Raw genomic sequence first — 26,967 nt, forward strand, 5'->3', positions numbered from 1 at the left:
AGCTGCATCAATTAGGCTGATGATGTCTCAGGCCTGAACTGCTTATAAGATTAGAAACATCAATGCATTTCAGTTTCTGAACAGTACATTGTTTACATGTACGATACATGTACTATGGGCAGCAAAGCATTTCTAGGAATTATGTCCATATCTGGCGATTCTTCACCTCACGATTTGCATCTAATGCCAACAACAGGAAGTAGCGTGTTTATGTGTGTGTATATATAGCAAGGCAGAACAGAGGAGTGAGTAGGTCAAGGTGGTTGACCTTGTGTAACAAGTCCAACTCTCATGAAGAAGGCCGGAGTTTGTGTCCCATCACAGACTTTCAATTAACTTTGGTGTTTTTATTAACCATTATAGTTCCCTAATCTTCTAAAACCTTAATCAAATGTTTCATTTTCTAATCCTAACCGTACAGTAACCACAGTTTATTTGCCATAAACACAATATTTTCCTGACCTCGACCATACTTATTGCAGAAAAATGAAAATTCTGGTAGAACATTGGCACTGAAAACATTCTAGTCTAGTGATATAGAGTTGACTTTGGGCTCTGGTTTGAGGTAAACAGGGAGAAAAGATGATAGATAGATAGATGTAGTGTGAAGTGTAGTAAAATAAAATGTAACAAAAACTAGGATTTCCACTTACTCCTCATCATCAGATAAGGTTCAAAAAAACATTTCTACTAATATGTAAATCGTACTTTTTGGCATTTGGATGTCTCTACCTAATTTTCCTTCGTATTTCATATTTTTCTTTTTGCACCACGGCATTAATTATACCTGGAAACAGTGTTTGCAAGAATTGAAATAAGCTTCCAGAGTTTCAACAAGATGAGCGGACCAACAACCTTTAACATAACATCTTTTTTAAAGTCAAATATTCTCCAGTACATTTATTTGAACAGATCATTGAATAGACATTATAATATTTTACTAAAGGGTAACTCCTTCGGGTTATTTCACTAAGTAAAGCACTTGTATGTCTCTCCCATCATTGTCTGTGGGTGATGAGATTATTCCCCTAACAAGGCAGCACATTCAGGCCAATCTGTTACGCATCAGGTTGTCTGATGACTCCGGTGTTGTCGTGAAAGCCCTGGAGTTATTATTAGCTGCTTCAGTACTCCTTTTTAGGCGCAATTCTTAGGAATAAGGCCATTTACAGAACAGAGCGGGATCAAGGGTTACTGCGGGGTTACTTTTTTCCACTTTGATAAACCCTGTTGCTGGTGTGTGGAGTCATCTCTGCACCTAATTAGAGGATATATTAGACATGTGACCAAAAACAGAATATCCCTGCTGGGTAAGCTGTGGAAACTTCTCTTTTTATATATATATATATATATATGTATATATATATATTCATGTCCATCACCACGCTTCAAGTTAGTCAGTCAGTCAGATAAATATAAATCTGTCTCAAAATCATGACTATATGGAAATTGTCAAATGAGGAAGCACCTCAACCCCAACAAATTTATGCTGGTACTGGTAGCCTTGGAACATTTAACTGCTTGAAGGAGGAGGACCGCACACAGACTTGCTTGTTTCATCAAGTCAAGTCCATTTTATTTATATAGCGCCAAATCACAACAGAAGTTATCTCAGGGCACTTTTCGCATAGAGCAGGTCTAGACAGTACTCTTTAATTTACAGAGACCCGACGTTCCCACATTCCCTCATCAGCTTCTTCTTTATTCAAATAGCATTGTGTTGAATCAAGCCCGACGTTTCAGCTTACGCCTTCATATTTGGAAATAGTCTAAGAATAGTCATAGATGAGGAGAACGACCACAAAAATCTTATTTATCTAAAGTCTGGAAGTCATAATTTCGTAAAGTTCTGAATGTTATGCACATGAATCAAAACCAGTTCATTTCCTTTTTATATATCAAAAACCATTTATTTATCATTCTGTACACTGCACAACTTACTAAAACTTTCAGTTAACACATACAGTATTTCCAAACTCACACATACAGTACCAACAGCCCTCTTTCTTTTACCCACGTAAAATATCCTCATGTCAGTTTCTTCATTCCACACACATTACTTTTCTCTTATGGTGTTTGTTCTGCTTAATCATTCCCCACAACATTTCCTCAGTACATTACAACCATCATAAAAACAGAGTTCGCTGTTGCACATGCTTGAAAACATTGTTGCAGTTTGGATTTGAGATGCTCTGCCGTTAAAAGCAAACAGTTTTGATATCTAAGCTTCCCCTTTCATACGGTGTGAAATAACTTCTCAAAAAGACAGAAAGTGGGGATTTTTTTTTTTTTTAAAGCAGTGTTGATACAGTGCTTTGACAGGAACAATAGTCTAAATGTACCACAGAGTCCTAGACTTGTGCTTTACACTCAGGTAGGCATCTGAGTGCAGGAATCTGGGGCAAGAGTCTCTTTCCATCAGAAGGTAAACATGTTTCTGGGCCTCATTGAAGCAGGACGGGCTTGGTTTCTCCAAGGACTCCTTGATCTTCTCTCTAATTTGGTGGTCTACATTGATCTGAGGGGGGATATAAAATAGAAAACACTCTGTATATAATGTAGAAGTATATTATTTGTATGATCACCTGTTCATTTGTGTAGCAAATAACTGCAATGGGACACATGAAAATGAAGCTCTCACTTCTCCCATGAAACTGTGCTGTGCTCTAAAACTAGAAAACATGACCCTTTAGGTGTAAGGAGGCAGATGTTTGCATCTGGTATCAGGGGTTCATATTGAGCTTATTTATTGTATGTGGAAACTTAAAGGAACAGTTCGACGTTTCGGGAGATTTGCTTATTCATATTCTCGCTGAGAGTTAGATGAGGAAACTATGGCTATACAGTAAGTACCGACAGTTTGCTTAGATTAACTAAGTTACCTAGTATATGGCTGGACCGTGTATGGTCAGTGTGTGAAATTGTGGCCAATTTGTTGCAGGGATATTCAGTGGTAGTATCTATAATGTAAATTTCTGGATGTTAAATGTGTACTGAATATCACATGACATGGTTAAGCAACGTTTGAGTCAAAAAAAGGGTATAAATGCAATTGCAAGAACAATACTTTCCACTCTTGAAATTTTAATTCTAATTCTAACTATTCTTATTATCTGTTAACTCCCTCTGCCCTTTCATCTGTTTCACTCTACAGATGTCTCTCATTTTTCACTCTACATTGAGTGTTTTGTCAGAGTGATGGTTATTTGGGTTGTTTCAACTCTCTGCGCTCTCTCTCATGCCTCTATTGGCCTTTTTTCTGCCTCTTTCCCAGCTGATGATCATGGAGGCTGCAGTGGAAATTGTAAATGAAAGTTTTGACAGCATTTTAGTGCAAATTCAGGAAGCTTATCTCCGCCCAGTTACCACAGTTACAGTCAAATCAAGCGCACCTTCAGAGCAGCCGCCCTACACTAAACTGACATAACAGCTATGAGTCGCATGTTTTTACTGCAAGACTCATGTTTTAATGCTGTTGTTTATCCCCTGACATGTGAAAATGTCAAAAGAAATAAAAAGTTTGCGCCCTGGTATTAGCTCAGTCATAAATTCCAAACACACTGCGGAGCGTCTCTCCTGCTGGCTGCTGGCCGACCAATGCTGTAACTTCATCACTCACTCACTCACTCACTCACTCACTCACTCACTCACTCACTCACTCACTCATGGAAAACTGTGGTTATAGGGGTGGTCCGTGGCCAGTCCAGGCAAAGACTGGAAACAAAAGAAATCAGCTCGCCTGGCAATGTCCAAATGAAACAAAATTTGCCTACCAGCAAATCTAAAGCTCACTAATAAACACATTATGCCTCATTTGTTTAATCTGTACAAAAACCAAAATGTAAAAACAACACATTGCAGACTTGGGTTCAACTTTTTCAGCCTGCCATCACGGCTCACCACGTCCCCATGGCAACCACAGAAACCACAGTGGGAAACAATACAGGAGCTAATTTTACTGGTATTTAAGTTCCCTGAATTATACACCTCATCAACAGAAAGGAGAACAGACGGGTCAATGAAGAGAAACAATATTGGTGCAACATCAGCTTTAAAGTTTGATCATCTGGTCTGCAATAAACAGTGCTATGTTAATCATTTCATATCATCATTTAGCTGCATAATGAGATTACTGTACAGTATGTGGACTGACGCCAATTCAAAATACAGAGCTTTGACGTTCCTGAGCTGCAACAACTAGCTGCCTTAAAGAACCTTAAAAAACGAGAAATGAGAGACTTTTAGTCGTAATCCCTATTGTTTTGTGTATTTTGTGAAATTCTTACTAATTTTCCTTGCTGATATGAAATGTTCTTTGTTGAGCTGTTGTGGTAAATCTTTCCCCTGTTAAATCCCCTGAAAATTTGGTTTCAAATATGAAGTATTTCCAACATTAAATATCGGTGACAACAATCCAGTCCGGAGTACAACATCCTGTTTGTCAAAAACTTAGCCAACCTGTTTCATAAGGGCTGTGTGGGTGTGATTTGATTCAATTTGCAAACAGCCCAACATCTGTCATCATATTTTGACTCAAATATTGCTAAACCCCAGCTGGGAGACATATGACATCCCTTATTTCAAAAGGAGTCCTGCCCTCTTAAAACTATTGAAACGAGCACAGAAACACAACATTTTTCATTTGAATGAACCAAAACCATTTTCTACTAACTTTGGTAGAAAATGTTGTGTTCATGTAGGACTATCTCATTGAGAAATAGGTTTTGCAGGGCCTTTAAGTGTGCTAAAGGGTAAAGAAACACAAAGTAAATATATATCTTCTGTCTGCTGGCTGTTTGTCCAGCTCTATCTCTTTGCACCATGAACCATCAACCCAGACCGTCAGACTGACCTCTCTGCAGGCTGTAGGCTGGATGAACTCCTGGTAGATCTGCTGTGCTTTCCAGCGGAGGTCGTCTGGTGAGGCGGTCGCCCTGAAGTCTTCACATGCAAGCCAGAACTCAATGTTTTCTTCACTGAACTCAGACTGCAGAAAGGAGTGGAACGCTGCTAAATAGTCTGTACAGAGGGGTAGATTTCAAATGCAAGTATGTATTAATTATTAAAATCTCATTAGAAAGGCCGTAAGGATAAATTCTGTTCACTTTCACAATTAATATTTTAAATTCCCATAGACATTACTGTTTTTTATTCATTTTGTGATCCTTTGTGAACTGAAAATTGGCCCCTCCTTTTTAAAAACATGTCTTACTTTTATCTCGCAGCAATTTTTCCAGAGTCGGGTGGAGTTTATGGTCAGACTGCCAACTGTAATAAAGAGCGATTTCAAATTAATTTTCACTTTAAGATATGTTCAGTCAATCCATCCATCCATCCATCCATCCATCCATCCATCCACCTTTCATGCAAGTCAAATGCAATTCAAAGTGCTTTGTAAGTGATCGACATCGAATATGGATTTGGAGACTAATGCAGACCAAGATACAAGTAAAATCCCGAAAATTAAAACAAGGTGACTTGTGAAATGTAAAGAAAATATTTAATAAAACCTACTTTAAAATAATTAACTGAATAAGACAACAATAAAAAGATGAGTAAATGGTAAGAGAACAGTTAAAATAATAAACGAAAATACAGGCAATAAATATCAAATAAAACAAAGGGGACACTGAGATACCTCCACCAGTACTACATACAGTACCTGACTTTTTCAGGATATGTCTCATCGTTTGTTTTATGAACCCTGATGCAGTGGATGTCATTTTTACGCCTGTATCGATTAAGAACAATATCAATCCTGCAAAACAGATGAAATTTAAATGTGAATACTTATGATGTAAATTTAACCATCTAGGAAGGTTACGGAACAACCCTAATACAACATATATTAAAGCAGACGTCACACAGCACTTATTGAGTAATGCACACCTAAATATACTATTGTTTTATCTTTCAGACACAATCAGAAAACATTCATGAAACACAGCATTAATGAGCACAGTTTTAACAGCGCACCAAACATAAGCCACTTTACTCAAATCTCTCTAAATATCATTATACTGTCTGGCTTACCTTCTGGGCCGCTTTACATTTTGCATTAGATCCTTGATCTCATAGAACCTAATCTTTGAAAACAAATGTTTCGGCATTTTAACATCTCTGGTACTGTCCTCTGAGGAGATCCAATCGTCTGTTGTATTGTCTTCAAACAGTACAGAGCCCTTCTGTGCTTGTCTAACCTGGCAGGAAAGGTGCAATACCTATGACGCTGAGGGCCTGCTGGTACAGGTTTCTGAATACCATTTGGATAAGCATACAGTCGGCTACTGCCTAGGCTCGGTTACTGGTGCCACTGACTCATAGCTGTAAAATTCCAGTTGGGTGGGATTTGTTTGACTCTGATTACTGGAAAAATAAATTTCACTCTTCTTGATTCTTTGTTATGCATGCATACATATGGGCATAGTGTAAACACATTGTATTATGCCATATGTCTGTATATAGAGACTTCAGAGACACTGAATAGGGATAAAGAATCTGAATGACTCAAGAGTACCAGATCTGGGCAGGAGGCTTGGAACAGGACATATATTAAGGTTGGGGGATATGACTACTATACTGTGACAACATAGACATTTCTCAACTGTCTAAGATTTTGCTATCTAGGAAAACCTACTGGTTAAAACACTTACCACATACCATTTCTACTGAGTTAGCTATCACTTTAATATGTCTGGTTCTATTATTTAAGGATGAGGATGTTTGCTCGACTTTTAAATTCATTGGAGACACATGTCACTCATCTCACTTACATAAAAAAATAGTAGACAGAGAATTGATTTAGAGGATGATATTCTATATTTTTGTTATTGTCAGAGACCAAAACCAAGTATACTTACTACCAAGTATTGATTGTTTATCTAAAACAGACAATACAATGTTACTGTAATCTGTGCCACAGAGATTCAATTCAATTCAATTTTTTATTTAGATAGCACCATATCACAACAAAAAGTCATCTCTGGGCACTTTTCACATAGAGCAAGTCTAGACTGTACTCTTTAAGAGATCCAAACTAAACCATTAAACTATTAAGATGAGTCACATTGTTTCACTGGGTGAAAATAGCCACTGTGATTTATTTTGAGTCAATTCCAGGTACACTGTTCACTATTTACTCCTGTTTGAGTAATGTTTGCTAAAAAAACTACAGTGCCCAGCAGTTTCAGGAAATTATTTTAAAAAAAGAATCTATATATTTGTGACTTGTTTTTTAAAGATTTACATCAAACGAATGGGTTTGGGGCTGAGAGTCATAAACAGGGTAGGGAATTTAATTGACAGATGAACTAACACATTGTTGGTTTCAATGTTTTTGTGGGATGTGTTGCCAATAACAAAAATATAGAATATCGCCAGCCTTACGCTACAGATTCGGCTAGAATGAGAGTGATGTGATTTTCCTTGAGCTTGTTAAAAGTCAGTCTTTTGGATGCATTTAAGGCAAGTAATTGATGGCTTCAGGGAGAGTTAAGAGAATTACAGTAGTCCAAGTGGGACTATTTATACTTTAAATATACTTTATTTTAATTCACGTTTTTATAAATTCTGACTTATTTGTCTTATTATTCCCCAATTGAAAAGGGAGAGATGGCTTTGAAAACAGCTAAAATTGATCATCAACCAAAGAAAAAACATTTCTTTTTCTAAATCAAATCACAGATTCTCAAGTTCTAAAACTGTTAAAACGATTAAAAGCTATTTTCCATAGAGTCAAATATAACCCTGCAATTATGACCAGACTTCTTCATATTGGATAATAGACAACCAAGTGGTTTTGCAGAGAAAATGTCAAGGGAAGGGGTGCCAAATAAAATTAGTTCAGATATGCATTGATTCATTTGCAGACAAGTCTGTGCCATTCACCTCTTAACATCATAAAGACAGCTCAAGAGTCGGATTGTAATACAGTGTCACAAGGTTAAAGGAGAGTGATTGAAAAAGAAAAACTCATGTACAAAAATTTATTATAAAAAGACATGCTTAGAGAAAATGCAACATACACTGAGTCATATAAGAGCAGTGCATGAAAAAGCATTAACAGAGACAGGAAGTCAGAGGTTTCTATATACTGAAACCAAGCAACTGACCCAGCCAGTTCTCAGAACTCCCATAATGACTGTCACTCTGTCTTTGATACTGCATTAATACATTTGTACGTGCACACGGTTTCTGTCACGCTTAATTATGTACGCAAATCAGCATGAAATAGTTCCTCTTATGCTTTGCCCTGTGACACAGATTGAAATAATAATGGAAATTCTACAACACATAAAGCCAGTGCTTGTATGTGTGTGTCTGTGTGAATGGGTGGAGGGGTTTGTATGGGTGTGTGTGTGGTGCTTTTGAGGATTCCCTCAGGGTCTCACCATTCTGTATAGTGGTGTGTTTGCGGTCAGTAGAATGGTGAAGTGAGTAAATTTCAAACTTTCCACATTGCAATGTAGGGGCTGCAGCAGATGCACGTGCGAGGACAGGGAGGTGACTACTACTAGGTGGTCGACACCCTTAATATCACATGCTTGATTGAGCAGGCCATTCATTTGGGACATGAAGTTCAGAGAATGCAAAGTGTAGCTTGGGAAACTCACATCACATTGCAACATGACATAAGAAATGACAGCGTTGTTTAACGTATTCATAAATTTACAAAGAATGTGATTTGTGGCTGATTACATATTCACAATGTTTATGTTTTAAAACTCTATGTCTTGACTTTTTCATAGTAAAAAATAACTTTTAATTTTTACTAGTGTTGTAACAACATGTCATATGTGAGTTGTGCAATACTTCTAACATATCTATTGTTAAATTAGCTGATACCATGATAAAGTAACCCATATGAACTGTAGTTTGGCTTATTTATAGCCTCTTTGGCTGTGAATAATAGGACCACATGTCCTATAAACCCTGGTACTTCTGCTCACAAAAAAAGATGTTGCTGCATGTCTCTAGTGTCACTTAATATGCATTTATTTTCTTGCTTCACTTTCTTGCTAAGAAATCTATAAGTTATAGACTATGTCAATACATATGAAGCAACCGGCAGCAGCCAGTTAGCGTAGCTTAGCACAAAGACTGAAAACAGGGCAAAAACAAGTTGGATTTTTCACTCTTTTTAACTTTTGCTTATGGCAGAAAACACCTCCAAACAAGCAACAAAATACATTGTCTCACTTGGGAATATTTCTTAAGCAGAATGTATTTCTTGTGGAAAATGCTCACAGTGAGTAATTTTGATCATCTTCAATATCTGGAAAGCTCTTTCTAAAAAGACAAGTTGCATTTGAGTTTTTTGTGCTTGTATTTCCACCTATTGTTTTCAAAAGTTTTGAATGAACCTGCTGTCGTTCTGAGACAGTTTCTGATTAACGTTAACCCAATCGCAGTGGGCAAAAATTAGATTAAGCTGCAGTAAAGTGTACTGGCATCCTTGTTAGAAATAGCACCAATGTTCCCAACAAGCATTTTACGATTGACCAACCTATAGTTTTTGTTTGTTTTTCCATCATTTTAGTAAGAGATCTGAAGAGGCAAAACTCTTCATTTCACAAAAAAGCAAGGATTTGACAAAAAATAATCTGAAATATGTTTTCTTCTAGTTTCCTATCTTATTAATCACTTTGTGACCCCTCAGATTTATCATGTGACCCTGTAAGGGAGCCTGACCCCAAGGTTCAACGCCACTACTTCAGCTTTATTTTATTGCGTTATGGTGTTTGACATTTACCTTTAGCACCTAATATGTAGATGTTGGCCTACAAAGAAGTTCCACCAAAAGAATGATCTTTAAAATTTTATGGTATAGAATAGAAAAGAATGAGCCTTATGGCTGCATCTCCAGTATCCACTAGGGTGGAGTTTCCAAAATCAAGCTTGACACCAGGAGAGGTGAATCATTGATTATAGCTGCGGTAGTGCTTATAACAGTGAAAGTGCAGGATTGGGCACAACCACTTCAAGGTCTGCAAGTGACACTCACAAGTCCCTGTAGCTCAACAACCTAGCCTTTTTTAGCCTGTGAGGATACTTTAGCTAAACGGACTGACACTTGTATCAAAGATGAATGGCTGAGTCATCACCTCTCATCACATCGTGGGCTGAGTTCCTCTGTGGCTCAGTAGTGGAAAATAGTTGATGACTACCACTGATAGCAGATCACTCAAAGCAGAGCAAGCGTCACTTAACAGATCATTTTCTCATGTGATACTCAAGTGAATTTGGCACATCGTAAATTGCAACGTTTTCATTGTCATGGTTCAGTTGGAACGCTACATGTGATGCCTAGTAATTATTAACAGTTTTGTGGCATTTTATCATTTTATAACATTTCTCCTAATTGTTATTTCTTCCTTATTTTATAACTCTAGTGACATCCTGTTCACTAACTACCATTTTCTATTAGTACCTGTCAACATTACAGAGTAATGTTAGAGTACTCGTTGACATTTTCAGACTCATAATGGACTGTTAAAAAGGTATCCGAATCAGCATCAATCACTTTCATTTAGTCCACACTTTCTTATTCCTTAAAACCTGGTGCCTACATTACCCACAATGCAGCCCGACCTCCAACAATTCAGTAGGATGTTCAGATGTGTTATGCTAGTGACCGCTAATGTAACCCCAAGCACTTGCATGTCAACTTAACAAAACTAGTATGAACAAAAATACCAGAACCATTTCATACTTAAACAACTTTCTGACTTGTTTAGGGACAGATTTGACATAAAAACTGCAATTGAGTCAACATTATGACCTCAACATAGGAGCCGTAACTTATAACATGAAAACAACAAATGACCCAAGTTACTGTAAACATCTATGACTTACTCTACTGCCTCTGTACCAAATGAATTAGAGGAAAACTGATTCATATGAATAGTTTTTTTAGGAACTGAGAGGGACACTACAGTGCTTTCCTGCATCAGAGGGTTTCTTTTATTCAAAATTTAAATTCCCATCCCACATTCCACTTCCAGTTTATTTCAGATGGCGTTGGAGAAGTGCACTGACCACAGTTAACAGCTTCGTCTCAGTCCAGCGCAACTCATAAAAGATCTATTTACGGTATCAATGCTAAACTCTGTTCAGTGGTGATGAAGAGGACAAAACCAAATGAGTCATTTCAGTGGTAACAACTTAGATAAAACGTTCCACTGACACATTGTGGTAAAAGAAAAAAGACAGTAATCTGACACGCACAAGTTGATGAAAAGACATTAACTAAACCTCTTAACATTTCTTAACTTTTCATAGATTTTGGTATTAAATTCTACACCCTCTTCCTTGCTCCTCTGGACTACTAAACTTGCATTGTTGCACATTGTGTTTACACCAAAAGGAGGATCTATACACTTACTGGCTTTAGTGTTTTCCTGTTTTTTAATGGTATGTTCCAGTAACAGTGCACTATCAAGGGCTTATTATAGGCCTGTTCAGTGTATAATGGGTTTATCATTATATATGTGACTTGTTGATTGAATGATCTACAAATTCATACATGATTCATACATGAAGCATGTTCTTCTTTTAAATTGCCTCTGAAAACACATTTCTGTCAGAGGGCTTTTTAAGCTTTAAATGGCTTTTTAAATAGCTTTTTCTTGACTTTTTTATATTGCTAGCCAGCTCAGTTTTTAATTGTTTCTTTTGATCTGTTTTAATTAAACTAATTGTTGTTGGGGTTAACTTCAGTGAGGGTAGCAAGAGAGCTAATGTCTAAATGACCTATTACCTACCTCAATTCATCAGCTTGTATAGATGAAAGTGACAACAGAAATACTCTTTAGCATCCTAACATTACCTCACACACATCCCATCTGTGTTCTGCACGTATACAGATGAACTTAATTTCAACTATCTTGCCTAACTTTAACTTGCTTTCGACTTGATGTTCTAATTGGACCTTGAGTGGAGATTTTTTGGTCAATGGCTGTTGCAAGAAAGGTCATGAATGAACAAGCTCAACTAAGTAACTCCTCACTCTCTTTTGATAACAAAGATGAATGGCAGACTATCCAAACCACTTATTTCAGTGTTAAAATCCAGTGTTCCAGTTGTCTTCTGTTTGACCCACCATTTTTTAAAAATTTTAAAATCATTTACATGATTTTGCATTGTGGTCACAACACTAGAATTTCCCTTAATTGTCAACAATAGCCTTCTTTCATCAGGCTACTGTATAACACCAACTTCTGGATGTATTCAGAGGTGCTATTGTGACATTGGGGTTACGTAATAATGGAAAATCATGAAATATTTCATCAGAGTATGCCTGACTGATTGAGAGGAAGTGCGCTTACTGCGATGTGAATGCTAATGGCGGCAATAATATACTGCATGGAGACTATATAGAGAAGCATGGCACTTTCACTTGATTTGTGAACTAGTATGCTGCTTATATTGCTACATCATAGAAACCCCTTATGGGCAGTGTGTTAACATTCTGCAAGGCCTAAGTAAAACTTACTTCCCACCAAGTATTGTACACTGTGCTCTGTACTTACTTGTCTAGGCAGTGTGGTTGTGTATCTGATGTGTTATCAAACCAAGCGCCGACTAAACGGAAAGCTTTTGCACCCAGGGTTGTATGTGTAACTCAGATCAATCTAGATAAGACATTAATCTATCTGAGTCATCATACAGACAATCTTCTCATCAGGATGACATGTTTTAAAGCCACATATTTTCTTTGTAGAGATATCCCATGGTATGAAGGCATAAAACTGTTGTAAGTGAGTCTGTGGTTGCTTATGAAAATTGTCTCTGCAACCCTAATGAATACTAATAACCCAGAGCAAATGAGGTCCCTGGAATAATTAAGCAATTGACATCCCATCATGCACAGGGTCACGCATGAAAGTGCTGAGGTTACAGTGAAAAGTGGGAACGCATTGCAATATATGTTAATCTTCCTGTGGTTTCATGAGCAATACAAGCTAGCTAGTCAGTGTCTATCTGACCCTTTGCGGTCATGCCTGAATCCCTCTGTTGCCTAAAATGAGCTTTTCCATCATGCTGGCTAAGTTAGACATGTCATCCAGTGAGTGACAAGTGTGAGTGAGTGAACAGCTGAGGGGGAGGAAGTGAGGACTTCTAGTACACACTTTTTTTTACATCAAGGCATTCAGTTTCAAAGGTTACAGAGAAGAATTCTGTTGTATTTTTATTATATAGCTCTTAATATCCTTCTTACATCGAAAAAATGAAGGTGTTTGTTTGATACGGTGCAAAAAAACCCCCAAAAAACAAGTGACTGGTAGGAAAATGTCATATGGTTAGATGAATCATGTCAAAGGAAGTCCTTTTCTAGGTTTTTGTTTCTCACGGATGATGAGAGATGGCTGTGTTACAGTGTTGAGCATATCAATGTTACATGGTTTATGTCCAGCGACCCAGATAAAAGTCAGATAAATGCTCATAAATACACTATGAAGGATTACATTTATGTTCTGAAAACTGAAAACTTATAGATATTATCAACTGCTGCATGTTATTATTAACATAGCACTGTCTTCACTGATCACTAATCATTAATGCTTTTGAACAAGTTTTCATTTCTTTTCTCCGCACTGCCTGGCAGGATGGGGAATCAGTGTTGCAAGTGTTTCACCAGAAGACTGAGTGGAAGTGAAACAGCTTTCGGTAGCCGAGGGACACGAGGCTGAGGCAGATTTGGGGGAAGTCAGACTGACAGGTTCCTATTATGCCGTCCACTGTCCCCAGACAGAAGTCCCTGCTTAGAGCGTCACACTTCAATTCCTGATCTGTTTGACTGGTCAGCAGGAATCTTTATCACGTTTCACTGCCTCCTTTTTCCTGTTTTTACACTGTAATAAATGATTAAATCACTCAAAATGTGATATGCTGATTCTGCCAATCATGAAATACAATGAATACAAATAAGTCTTCAGATAAAAAGCCTGAGCTTTCCAAATATCCAGTGCTCATCTCATTCTTGCAGTTCTTGTAGATTCTTTTTGATGACTAATTATAATTCACCATACATAATTAGCTGTTTTATTCTGCAATAATTACAGCAATTACACTACAAGTCATTGTAAGTCAGAGTAAGGCGTGGGTCCAGTGAGTTCATACAGACAGTGAAAAGGTACAAACAAAATACAAAAACTGAAATAAAAACATGTAAAATGTGTACTGTATATAACATTTACAGTAGTGGTGCTTTTCTAATGTGAAAATGAAATGTGATGATGCTGGTGATGTACATTTGATAAAAACCAGACATTTGTCGCCATCTAGTGGTCATATTTACACACTGATAAACATTATGTATACATGGGTGACGTTACTGCAGGTTAGGTGTGAGACATGGCTGAATAACTGACCTGGGAAAGTGGATAAAAAGGGAAACTAACCCACAGGCCCATTTGTTTCGGTGTTGCTTGCAAATAAAGCGAAGGGGATCATAGAAGAGCCTGGAATTATTATCTACTCTTAAAGCCCTCTAACATGCATAGTGCCTGTGTCAGATTATAGGTCTTTTATTTGATATTGTGCATGTTCTTCATAAAAAAAAAAGTGAGTGAGATTGCTGAGATGACATCCAAGGCCACTAACTGACCTTACTCTGGGAATTTTTGCAAAGTAGATTTCAGACATACATACATAAAAGGCTGAAGATAATGTACATGATTAGGGCTGCAACTAAAAATGATTTTACTGTATCAATTCTTTTTTTTTTTTTGCTTAATCAACTAATAATTTAATCTATAAAATGTCAGAAAATAATGAAACACATTTCAAACAGTGTCATATCCTCAAATGACATGGTTTGTCCAACCAACAGCATAGAACCCAAACATATTCAGTTTACAATGAAACAGAGAAAGACATAAGAAAAGCAGCAAGTTGTCACAATTGAGAACCAGCAAATGTTTTGTATTTAATTTCTTAATTATCAAAATTGTTGTAGATTATTAATGTACAGTGTTATTATTTGACTTAAATAATGAAAATGATACCGCAAGGCTGCATGGTCTCTTTGTTTGTCACACAAGCACACTCCCAGCACACACTGGCTAGGAAGAAACTGGACACAGATGGGTCCTTAGATTATAAGATAGTAGAGGGGGGAAAAAAACACTCTTTCATCACTCTTCCTATATCTTTAAAGCCTTGTATTACAGCACTGTAAGTCTGCCACAGGAGGAGTTAATCTTTAGGAGTTTCTGCGTTGAGACAGTGTAAAGTTTCCTCCTGCCCAGTAGGGAAGAAAGAACAGTTTGTGGCAGTCAGCAGAGATTCGGTTGCCTTATCTCCCACCCACTGCGAACTCTGCCACTCGCGTTTCCCTGTGCCCAAACTCCTGGGGTATTATCTCTACCTCTGCTGCTCACATTACGTTGACCTGCTAGGGCTTTGCTGCTTCCGAGTCCTTCTTTAGTCCCCCCCCCGTCCATCCATCCTTCCTCCCTTCCCTCACCCTGCCGCACTTCTGTCGTTTCCTTCAATCACTTCCCGCTTCCCTGCCTCCGCCTTGTCCTTTCCAACCTTTTATCCAATGTTTGTGCTCTGACTTAATTTCCTTCTTTCCTCCTAACTCTCTGTCCTTTCCTTCCTGCCTCTCCTAATACTCTCACCTCCCTCGCCCCTCATCTTGTTCCATCTCATTGTCCCTCTCTACAAATCCTTCTTTTTTTCTCATTACTGACTCCTTTCTTTCCTTCTTCTCCCCACTCATGATACTCTTACCTCCCTTTCTTTTATTTGTCCCCACCCCCTCTTTCCTGTTCTCTCCATCCAGCCTGTGCTGTCCTTTTTCTAATTACAGTTTCCTTACTCACTTTCCGTCTTCTCTTCCCACTTTTTGACCTTCCCCGCTGAACCCATCCTATCCTACACCGTCCTATCCTATTAAGCCCATGCTGACTTCCAGCAGGGCCAGAAATGCAATCAGATAATATTGGACCTCCAATTAGACTGGCAGAAGTTCCCTGCAGAATTGCTTGCCCAGAGTGACTACATTCTGCAGATGCACTCACAAACACACTATGTGTAAGGTCCAAGGAACACCCACACACAAGGTCAACTAAGATAAGTATATAACAAGGATATATATGCTGAAGAATCTTGGCAAACAAATGTCATAATCCCATGTTTCATAAACCTAAAAAACAAACAAACATGAATTTCTTCCACCTCATTTTTGTTTAGTCTTTTACTATAAAAACATCATAATTGAGATGTTGCTAGTAGAGAAAAACTACGTGGATGGACGAAGTGTACATTTTTGTAGGTAGGAATGTTTTTGAATTGTTACATCTCCCTCTGAAGTAGCAATGTATGAATACTCTTAATTCCCATATCACCCTTAGCTTTCAGGGAGGTTTTATGTAAATGCCACATCATGCTACTGTTTCTTTGTGGATAGAAAAACAGATATTTTGACTTTTCCACAGTTGCAAAAAGCTACAGTACCAGGTTTGAACACAGTTTCTCATTCAAGTGAATGGGAGGGTGTCTCCAAACTTTTCACTGGAACTGTATATGTTCATATATTTTCACAATGCAATCACCCTGTTTCTCATCTGAGATCCTCTATTCCAGCTTACAATGGATGTAATAGAATGAGAAAAGAATGAGGACTGGGTGAAGTTGGATTGTTGATCAAAACTGTGATGAAAATATGTGCTGGGTGACTGGGGAACTAGAGAATTTCCCCTTAAGAATACAGTGAAATCAAAAGAAAATAGAGATTCTCAATGTGCCTACAGTCATCCATTGGCATTAAAATTAAAAATGGCATCAAGAAACACAGCGAAGAAATGTTCCCTACATGTTAAATAACAGAAAATTTTAAATTGCTCAGATTAGACGATGACGGGGTGATGTTCATTATTGATCTTGATCTCATCACTATGTCAACATTGCTGCATGATAACCTTTTCTTTGTTAATTCTCACCAGATATTTGCACTTTGTGAGCCAACAAAACTGTATGACTGACTTGTCAGTGTTTTTGGGGTCACATATGCCATTTGCTCTTGTTCAGAGAACTCTAAAGGTTTGCCGATATAACAAATCATGGAATCATGCTAATTTGTTTCGATCCATTTCACCACCTCGTGATAAAACATATCATAATTTGTATATATATATATATATATATATATATAATAAAAACCACTTGTAATCTGGGACCCTTTGTTGGAAATTGTAAGGCAGAGTAACAAATCTTATTTTTTTGGAGTAACAGCCCCTGGAGTCTTATGCTCTATTTTCTGTAAATAACACAAAAGAATATCCTTACTTTTCATGCAGACTTGTGTAGTGATTAGAAGTGGGGTAGACAGCTGAATCATTGACATCTTAGTACGTGCTTCTTCCCTTTGGAACAGGCTTGCCTCCTAAACCTCATTCCAATATTTTAGCATTAAGTCCTTTATGATACTGTGGGACACTTGCAGTTTATCAGCCTCCTATTTATGTTGACTTTTTCAACATTTTCTCTTCACAGCTCAAGTGTTCAAGCCGTTTACTCATTTAAGGCGGTGACAGGTGCGTTTGTCTAGATTTGTTTTATTTTTTATTTTTTTGTCCTTAACAACAATTGGTGTAATTTTGAATGATCAAATACCTTCTCAGTGTTGAACAGAGGCTGAAAGTGTAAAGACTGGGTTAAGTAAGGTGTGAACTTACCCAGGTCAGTGTACACAGTCCAATGTAGCAAGGAATGCACAGACCTATACATTGGGGAAATAAAACAACTGCGAAATGAGTGCATGGCCTATCACAACTCCTCAGGTTGAGATTCAACAGTCTATCTACATCTGGAGGATAAGTGGCACTCCTTTTAGGACAGCAAAGAACGCATATTGGATAGAGAAGAAAAGTGGTTTGAAAGAGGAGTGACGGAGGCCATTTATGACCAAATCCACACTAACACTTTTTTGTTTTAAAACTCATTACTTTTGCTACGTTAATGCCTGGTGTCCACACTACTCCGGCATTTGAAAATGCTGTTGATCCCTTTTTAGTTTGAAAACTCGGGGTTGCATTTTAGTCTGGACGGGTAGAGATGGAGACTTTTGGAAACGATGACGCAGACACCCACATTCACCCCCAGATTGGGTCTCATCAGTCATGACGTGTCCTTCCTTGATTTGTCACACCCCTATCTCGTAAACCTTTTCCAGAAGAAAACAAATTACATTAGCCTTGACTACCAGTGGTTAATTTAACATGGATAACGAATTACAGGCGTTACTGGCCTTGTTGTCTATGCTAGCAGCTGTTGTAAGGTTAAATTCTGCTTTTTACAATGTTACTACTGCCTACATGCACAGGAGGCAAGCTATTAGTCAAGCAATTTGCAACGATTCTTGTGTCCAGCAGTGTTATCAGCCCCACATGGAGTGCCGGTTTTGGGTGAGGCTGGGAAGTTGTGATTCCTGAGGAAAGGCGAGAAAACTTTCGAATGTCCAGATCGACCCTAATCAACCTCAGCGAAAGACTACGTTCGCATGTGGAAGGAGCAACAACAAAAATGAGGTTGCCAGTGGATGTACTTACAAAGGTAGCTTGCATGTTGTATTACCTTAGTGATGAGAGAAGACTCTGGAAAACCACTAATGCATTTGGACTATGTCGACAAGTTGTTTCAGTCATAATGTGACAAGTGTGTAAGGCCATCACCATCTTCTTGGGTCCAAACTACATCAAAACACCAAGCACAGAGCTCAAAGTGAAGGATCTTGTTGTTAACCTATCAAACACACGATATGCCACAATGCTTGGGAGCAACTGACTGCACACACATTGAAGTAAAACAACCCCTATCTAAATCCATAGACCACATCAATAGGAAGGGGAAACATTCTTTTAATGTACAAGCATTGTGTGTCAACAAGTACTATTTTATTGACGTTATTGTGTGTGAGAGAGAGATAGAGCAAGACCTAGGCTATAGTAACCTAGTAGCAACCTAATAGAATTGCAGTATCTTTGTTGGTGGCTCCTGTAAATAAAATCACTTTTTGTAACTGCGTTTGAAAAATAAAATTTGTTTTTTTTTTACACTAAATTTGTCTCTGTGTGACAGTGCATATGTGGAAAAGATAGAGGTAGATCTTAGGTTACGTATCAAACGAGACCTTTTATTATAGGAAGTAGAATAGGAAGTAAAAATAACCATATACTAGAAAACTTCTAAACATTGATCCATCAAAACCAATCCATTATTTACACACACACACCATACACACACTGTTACCTTTCTTACAGTCACACAAAACTGATTTGAGCATCTTTTTATTTCTCTAGAATGATGCACAAATCAGTTTTGTGTGACTGTAAGAAAGTAAACAGAGTGTGTGTGTGTGTGTGTGTAGACAATGGATTTGTTTTGACGCAGTAATATTCAAAAGTTTGCTAGTATATGATAGCTTTGGTTAGCCTGTTGTTCATGTGTTCAGCCATTTTGCAGGGGTGGAAGAAGTTTTCAGATCCTTTACTTAAGTAAAAGTACTAATACCACACTATGAAAATACTCCACTGCAAGTAAAAGTCCTGCATTGAAAACTTTACTTAATTAAAAGTACACACACAGTGGTCTAAGGACTAATTGTAAAGTTAGATTAGCCTAATCTTCATTGTCATCTAACAAGCTTTCACAAACACACACAAACAAGCATGCATACACACCACCACCCCTAACAAAAACAAATGTCTTCTGCCATTTTCTTGTTCTTTTTATTTATTCATTGATTTTATTTTATTTAATGAATTGTATTACCCTTGACGCTTTGGCAATATTGTTCATCTGACATTCATGCCTTACTGAATTGAATTGTATGTAAGTATTATCAGCTAAATGTACTTAAAGTATGTAAATCGGTATAGTAATAACACATTAAAGAGAAAAGGTGATTCTGCCATAAATCAAATACAATTCAAATGCAGTTAAAAGAACAGCCAAACTAAAAGAGAACATGAGTATGTAGGCATTAAGCATCATTGGCAAATGTGAACTGATGTTATATTGTCTATATTTAGAAAGCCATACAAGGACATTGAAAATACAATGATGGAAGAGAAAGACAAAAAAAAAACCAATGCTATTGACAATGTTTTAATAAGAATAGCATTATCCAGGAGAATTCTGTGAAGAGCAGTCAAGTCACATTTCCCTGCCTCATCATTTTTGTCCTGTTTTCAAAAAAAATTAATCTGTTGCCTGGGTATTAGGCCTGGTACCTGTAAAATATAATAGAAAACAAAAACAACTATATAGAAATACGAAAACAAGTGAGAATAAGGCAAGTGAGATAATAATAAATACAACACAACTTTGTATGCATGTGCAAATATCAAATAACAACAATAAATAAATATAATAATATAGCAAAAATAACAATAATAAACACCATTTTCAGGTGTGTATATGGACGGAGGTTATTTCTGAAATGGTGCTAAAACGCTTGTGTGGACTGAGATCATTTTTGTTTTAAAACGCTGTTTTAAAATAAAAACATATTAGTGTGGACATAGACTATGTCATAGTGGAAAAACCATCACTCAGTAGGGGAGATGGACACCACTTATCACTTACTTACAATGCCATCCTCTCTTCCCTTACCAGGCAGTTTAACACCCATTCACACCTAGACTCATGTGACCCTGAAGGTGTAAAAGACCCTACAGAGGTTAAATACCCAGGATTCCCCACCAGTCACTCAGAACAAAAGAAGCCTTTTGGATGAGAAGAATCTACAACAAGTAGTCCAGTTGTCCTTGACTCAATGCCTTCACATCTTTAATATGTCAGTGTTCAAGGCAAGCTTTGTTAACAGGCAGGCAGTAGTAAGAATAGGCCAAGAAGTCCACAAAGGGCAAGCAAGGATCAAAACAAAGGCTGTGTTTGAAGTCACTCCCTCATCCAGAATATGGACACTTACTAACCATTGCCATTTTGTGTCATCACTGATGTAATGTTCGCATTCATAAAATGTGGTGCATTTCATTGTGAGATTGTTGGCAGAAAGTAGTGTACAGGTCATGGACACAATATAGTGGATAAATTAAGGCACTCAAATAAAATGGCACACAGTAAGAATAGTGCACTATATAGTAAATAGGAAGGGATTTCAGACACAGCCTAATGTTACCTTACAGACAACTCAGACCTTGAAAATTTCCTACTTGGAAAAAGTATGATGGAATGGCTCTCAAAGTTGGAGCTCTGACTGGGAAACTCTGCCATGTCATGCACCCCGACTTCACCGAGAAGCAGATGCATTTCGCCCATCTATCTATGTGGAGTGATCTCACAATTAATCGTAAATGTTGAAAGCTAGTTAACCATATGGAGAAGATGTGTTTCTTTGCAGTCTGCCATGTTGATTGTTTGCATTTGGCACTGTGAGTCGTGGAATGCTTCAAGCTCAGAATTCAGAATTTTCAACTTGGAAATTTTCAACTTGAATGGAATACAATAATGCAGCACAAAGACACCATAAGGCTTTTTTAAGGAAGACATTTTGTCACATGTCACAATAGGAAAAGCAAAGGTGGAAATAATGAATTAATAATTCCGTTCAGCTGCTTGGTCCTGGTATTTTGCAAGCTGGCTCACAGTCAAACATTAATGATTGCATTAATGCAATCATTAATGTTTGGTAACACCTGTGCTTTTCCCATTTTGACAAGTCAAAATGCCTGCTGTGTTATTTAAAAATCCAACTGACAAATTGGCAAAGTATTGGCACTAGAGAGCATGCATAGATACTGTGGGGAGCTAATGAGGGAATAGGGATCTGGTGTGAAGTTATGGTAACAGCTGTAAAACACTGGGATAACTGCCACACAGGGAGGGAATGCCAGGTTCTGAAATAACAGAGGTTAGTGGCTGGCAGAGATGAAAAGTGCAGCAACTTTCACTGTTCATATTTCATTTTTATGAGATATTTCCCATTTCTTTTTTGTTTGCTTGAAGCCATACTTTGTTTAATAGTCACCCACCCATTTTTATTTCACTGTTAGACTTGCCGTGACTCAATCAGCATCCAGTCCCATGTGAACTGTGTCAACTTATCTGAATCCTGCAAAATTTGATGGCATTTTGCCTGGTGTTTCAGCAAAAAAAATTTACTTTCAGTTGCCAACTTTAAGTTCAACTTTTGCACAATTAACATATTGATTGTCATTTCTATTTTGATGCAAATTAAAAACTTCTTAAGAAGTTAATTTATTAATAAGTTTGAAGGACAAGTAGGAAGGTACACAGTGTCATCATTTTCTCTTCAGGGACACATCTGTACAAACTGCCTTTTTTCTGTGAAGAGATCATTTATCTTCTCACAGATCATGGGGCTAACCAGCAAGCAAGTTTTCTAAGCTTTTTACTGCTGCTTCTTTAACTTCCTTTGATCTACATTCTAACACAGTGGAGCTGGTCTCCCTTTTTAATCACACCTGTCAGACTGTCCCAGACTCTGTTGCCCCCTACAAAGACAAAAAGTCAAATAGAACACTGCAGCCCTAGCTAAACAAATCCAACCAGGGATTAAAGAGACACTGTAGGAGAAAGGAATGAAAATGAAAAAAAAATTGATTTACATGTATTTTATGAGATCAGTAATGACGCAATGATGAATGATCAAAAAGTGGTTAAAGAAGCAAGAGCGCCCTTCTTCTTTAAAGTAATTTTAACAAATCACTCCAGACTTTTAGTCAAGGTTATAGCCTTGGTCATTTTACTGATGCCTCACAAGAGATGTGTAAGCGCACTGCACACAGTTGGTTTTATTCTTACCTTTTAGAAAGATCCTACTCTGTCACTAAGTTAATTACTCATCTTCTACAAACCACATTACCTGTGGAGTACAGCGAGGTTAAATTTTAGGTCCAATATCATTTTCTATCTACATGCTTCCACTTGGCCAAATCATCCAATGTAATAATGTCTCTTTTCATTGGTATGCATACGACACAAAGATACACCTTCCCCTGAGACCTGGTGACCCAAAAGCCTAGGTGCTGTTATAGATGTCCACTGTTGGATGGCACAACATTTTCTTCAACTCAATAACTCAAAATCTGAAATCATATTGTTAAGTCCCCCAAACCCTATCAGTCTCATTGAGAGTGGCCTTGGTCCCTTGACTGCTAATGTAAAACCTGATGCCAGAAATGTGGGAGTAATTGATTCAGATTTAAGCTTTGAGCCACAGATCAAAAAAGTTTTCCAGCCCTGCTTCCTCCAGAATTAAACTATTGCTCTCAGCTGGAAAAAGTTACTCATGGACTTATTTTCCCTAGATTTGACTACTATAACTCTCTCTTTTCTGGTATAAACCAACAGTCACTCTCTCGCCAACTAAAATGCAGCAGCTACACTACTCACTGGTTTTAACAGACGACCTCACATCACCCCAGTCCTGGCTTATCTTCATTGGGTCCCTATTTGATTTAGAATTGATTTTAAGATTTTACTGATCACTTTTAAAGCACTTCTGGGTCTGGCCCCAAGCTACACTCTCAGTCTTTTCTCCTTTTTACGTTAAGACTGGGCTGAGTTGGAGTAGACTGTTTTGAGTTGTATCTTTAAAGACTTGTGGCATGTTATCATTTAAGTTGCCTTTATTAGTTAGACTGTGTTCATTGTGTTTCTGGGTTTTTGGTTTTCTGTTTGCCCTGTGTTTTTCCTCCTGTGTCCCCAGCCTGTTTTTCCCTCCACACTTGCCCTGCATTCAGCTTTGTTAGCTCTGCCCTTTTCCCAGTGTTTTCCCCAGCCTATCAGCTTCTTTCCCATTCTCCTGTTTTATCTCCTCATTCCCCACACTTGCAGTGGTGTAGATAACCATAACAATTGTGCATTTTGTGATAAAAGCAAATTATTTGGTACATTTATAGCCAAAGGCATTCAAAAAAAGTCTTGATATTGGGCCACCGTGAATTTTTAATATGCCGCCCATGGCAGCCATTTTTCAAAATAGTCACCAGTGGCAACTGTTTTCAGATCAATTTTCTTATTAGCAATGGATATAATATGATATGATGATATGATATGATGAGGACATAATTAGTTGAATTTATTTAGTATACATAGTTCTTGAGAGGTGCCATTTGGATAATACACACAAATCATTGAAAATTCAAGTCGGCCATCATTTTTCAAGATGGCGAAAGAAAATTGTACCTGCAATAAAGTTGTGCAGACTAGTGTGATATGGATCATCTTACTGTCAAATCATAATTTTATTTTTTATGATGCAGGATTCAAATTTGGAACTTTACAATTGCCAAGAAGCTTTCTTCTTTCTCACAATTCAAGATGACTACCATTTTTTTCAAGATGGTGGCCATGACTGGCATACAAAATTTAATTCCAATGTAATAATGTTAGCCCCATATCTAGTTAATATTGTCCATATTAAGATGTAGTTAGATAGCTGCACCTGAATTGACAGAATGTTCCAGTGTGGGAGAGCTGGGCCTGGGGTAATAAGGCTTTTCATGACTTTCATATAATTACCCAGATGGTGTACAGATCGCACTGGAATTAAATGGCCTTTGGCTATAAGTGTACCAAAGTATATGTTTTTATCACAAAATGCACTATTGTTATGGATTTTTTAGCTAAGCTGCACCAGTATTGAGTTCCTCCACCCATCAAACTACCTGTACCTCATATCTTCGTTAGTTCAGTTAGTATTTAAGTCCTGTTTTCAGTTCAGTCTTTGTTGGATCCTGTGTTCTGCTTTGTATTGTTCAGTTTTGTTTTGACCAGCCAACTTTGTTTTTTCCTGCATGAGCCTTAAATAAAAAAAAAGTTATTCTTCAGCCTTGCTCAGCCTGCAGTCTCCTGTGATTGGGTCCACCTGCTCCGCTCCACCTAACACAGGTGTTCAAATACACAACACTTGCTTGTGGACTTCTACGAGTAAGGCCTGAAAAAGTGAGAGCCAGCAAAATGTTCTGGTGTTTTTACTACATTTGTCTATCCTTGCATGGACATTTGGTGCTCATACATTAAATAAGAAAGTGCACATACACACACACACACACACACAAAGCATTTGCATACACACATGCTCACACATACAACCATCATAATCAGCATCAGCAGTTGCAGGGCTAGTCCGACAAGAAAAACATGGCACAGTTAATTGTACCACAATATTTACTGTCAAAAATAACTTACAGTGCAGGGAGCATGCGATGCTTTTAAGTTGCCGTTGTATACTTTCATGTGATGTACATCAAACGAAAACAAATCTGCATGGGCGGTGGATCACAAAGTTAATTTTGCTGGAAACTGATTATCCAGAAATGCAACAAACATAATCACCAATTCTGTATTAGCAGGTGATCTGTCATCTAATGTAATCGTACCAAATTTCAACAAAGAAGAGTAATCAGGGTATAAAAACACAAGAAACACAAGAAGGTTCATACTCCCTCACTGGCAGTTGACAGTTTTCATTTTTGTTATTTTTTGTGCTGGTCATGCAGTACACAGTGTTCTGAAAATGAACTCTTCTGAAACCAACTTCTAATTAATTAACTTATTCAAATTGAAATTACTTATTTGTGTGTACAAATTATCAAAACATGTGTCCTTGATATTTTCCTTTCCAAACAAATGTCAGTCTTTCAAAACATAATATCTGACTTACGAGCCTTTTTTGTGGCATACTCTATATGTAATCCAAAGAAGAATGTACTTCAAAAAGCTGCTTAATACATTATTTAAATCATGTTTGGCCTTTAGATCTTGTCAGTCCTCATACCAGCAGCTCTGTGTCTCCTTTCACTTCTGCTTTCTCTGACAGACAAGTCTTTTTTGTTTAAACTGAGATTCCAAGGAGAACAGGCTGAAGTGCAGAATCAATCATTCAGAGAGGCATAAGACATGCTTTCTTTCTTCCTGTTGCTTTCATTGCTGTTCAGCCTGTTCCAGGAGAGCTTGGTAGATTTCTGATTTCAGAAATCGTTGATAACAGTTGTTTTCTATCAGACTGTATATCAGTCTGTGCCCTGTCGAAGCAATTTGGCCCCAGCTGGGAGATATTTTAATGATTTCTTTCCCCGTCACACAGTCAATTTTTGTCTGTGTTCAGAAAACAACTTTTATTTCACTCATGCATTCTTCCTGTTTGAGGATATATTTACATTATCATGTCTGTTCACAGAGAGAATACTGTTTGTTAAAACATTAAAATAAAAAATGTGGAGCACTGAGCAACAAAGACAGAAAAGATGACCTACAAACATCAATGTATTTCACAATAAAAGTAAGTGAAACTCTGGAGGAGTGACAGTGACAAAAAACAAACCAGCAATTGAGGCTGATTTAAACTTATACAAGTCTAACTTCATTCACTCACAAAGCCATACCTGTCTAGGCGCATCAACTTGGGCAGACTTTGTGTAGATCCCTTTGGCAGCAACCGTCATTTTTGTCTCAGTGGTAATTTTCATGTAGTCCTCACAGGCCAGCCAAAATAGAAAGTTCTCCTCATTGGATTCTGTCCTCAAGAAGTCCTCAAACACCAGCTGGCCTGCTGCACAGAGGGAGCGGAGCCACTTTGAAACCACGACAGATCAATTTCAAACATAAGTTGAATTCAACCAAGGCATATCAATGACTTCAAGTATTTAAGGACCTGGCTAGTCTGTTAAAATCCTCCCTTCTTTACATAATTACAGGGCGTCTAGTCTGCTGCAAACAGTAATTACAAATACAGGGAAAGACAGGCTGGAACTGGTTTCCTCAGCATTATAGTACAAAGAAAATATATATATATATATATTCTGGTGTATTGTAATATTCATAAGTATGTTTTAATTAGTGTATAATTACTTGGAACTGGAACTAAGAATTGTTGTGTTTTTGTTACCTTAGAATGAGCCTTCATATCTACATGGGAAGTGGGACTTCTTCCATGGAGCCTGCCATGTTGCACTGTCATGTTTCTAC

General features: G+C 37.6%; 1 protein-coding gene across 1 annotated transcript; it reads right to left on the reverse strand.

The window, feature by feature from the left end:
- Positions 1–1,982: 1,982 nt before the first annotated feature.
- Positions 1,983–26,967, reverse strand: LOC121900867 (regulator of G-protein signaling 21-like). Its single transcript, XM_042417442.1, has 6 exons — positions 26,888–26,967; positions 26,385–26,551; positions 5,663–5,758; positions 5,213–5,268; positions 4,853–5,019; positions 1,983–2,518 (listed from the first exon to the last, which is right to left on the reverse strand). The coding sequence occupies exons 2-6, from the start codon at positions 26,396–26,398 to the stop codon at positions 2,333–2,335; spliced, it is 519 nt and encodes a 172-aa protein (XP_042273376.1). The 5' UTR covers positions 26,399–26,551; positions 26,888–26,967; the 3' UTR covers positions 1,983–2,332.

The sequence above is a fragment of the Thunnus maccoyii genome, chromosome 7, assembly GCF_910596095.1.
Source record: "Thunnus maccoyii chromosome 7, fThuMac1.1, whole genome shotgun sequence".
Lineage (NCBI taxonomy): Eukaryota > Metazoa > Chordata > Actinopteri > Scombriformes > Scombridae > Thunnus > Thunnus maccoyii.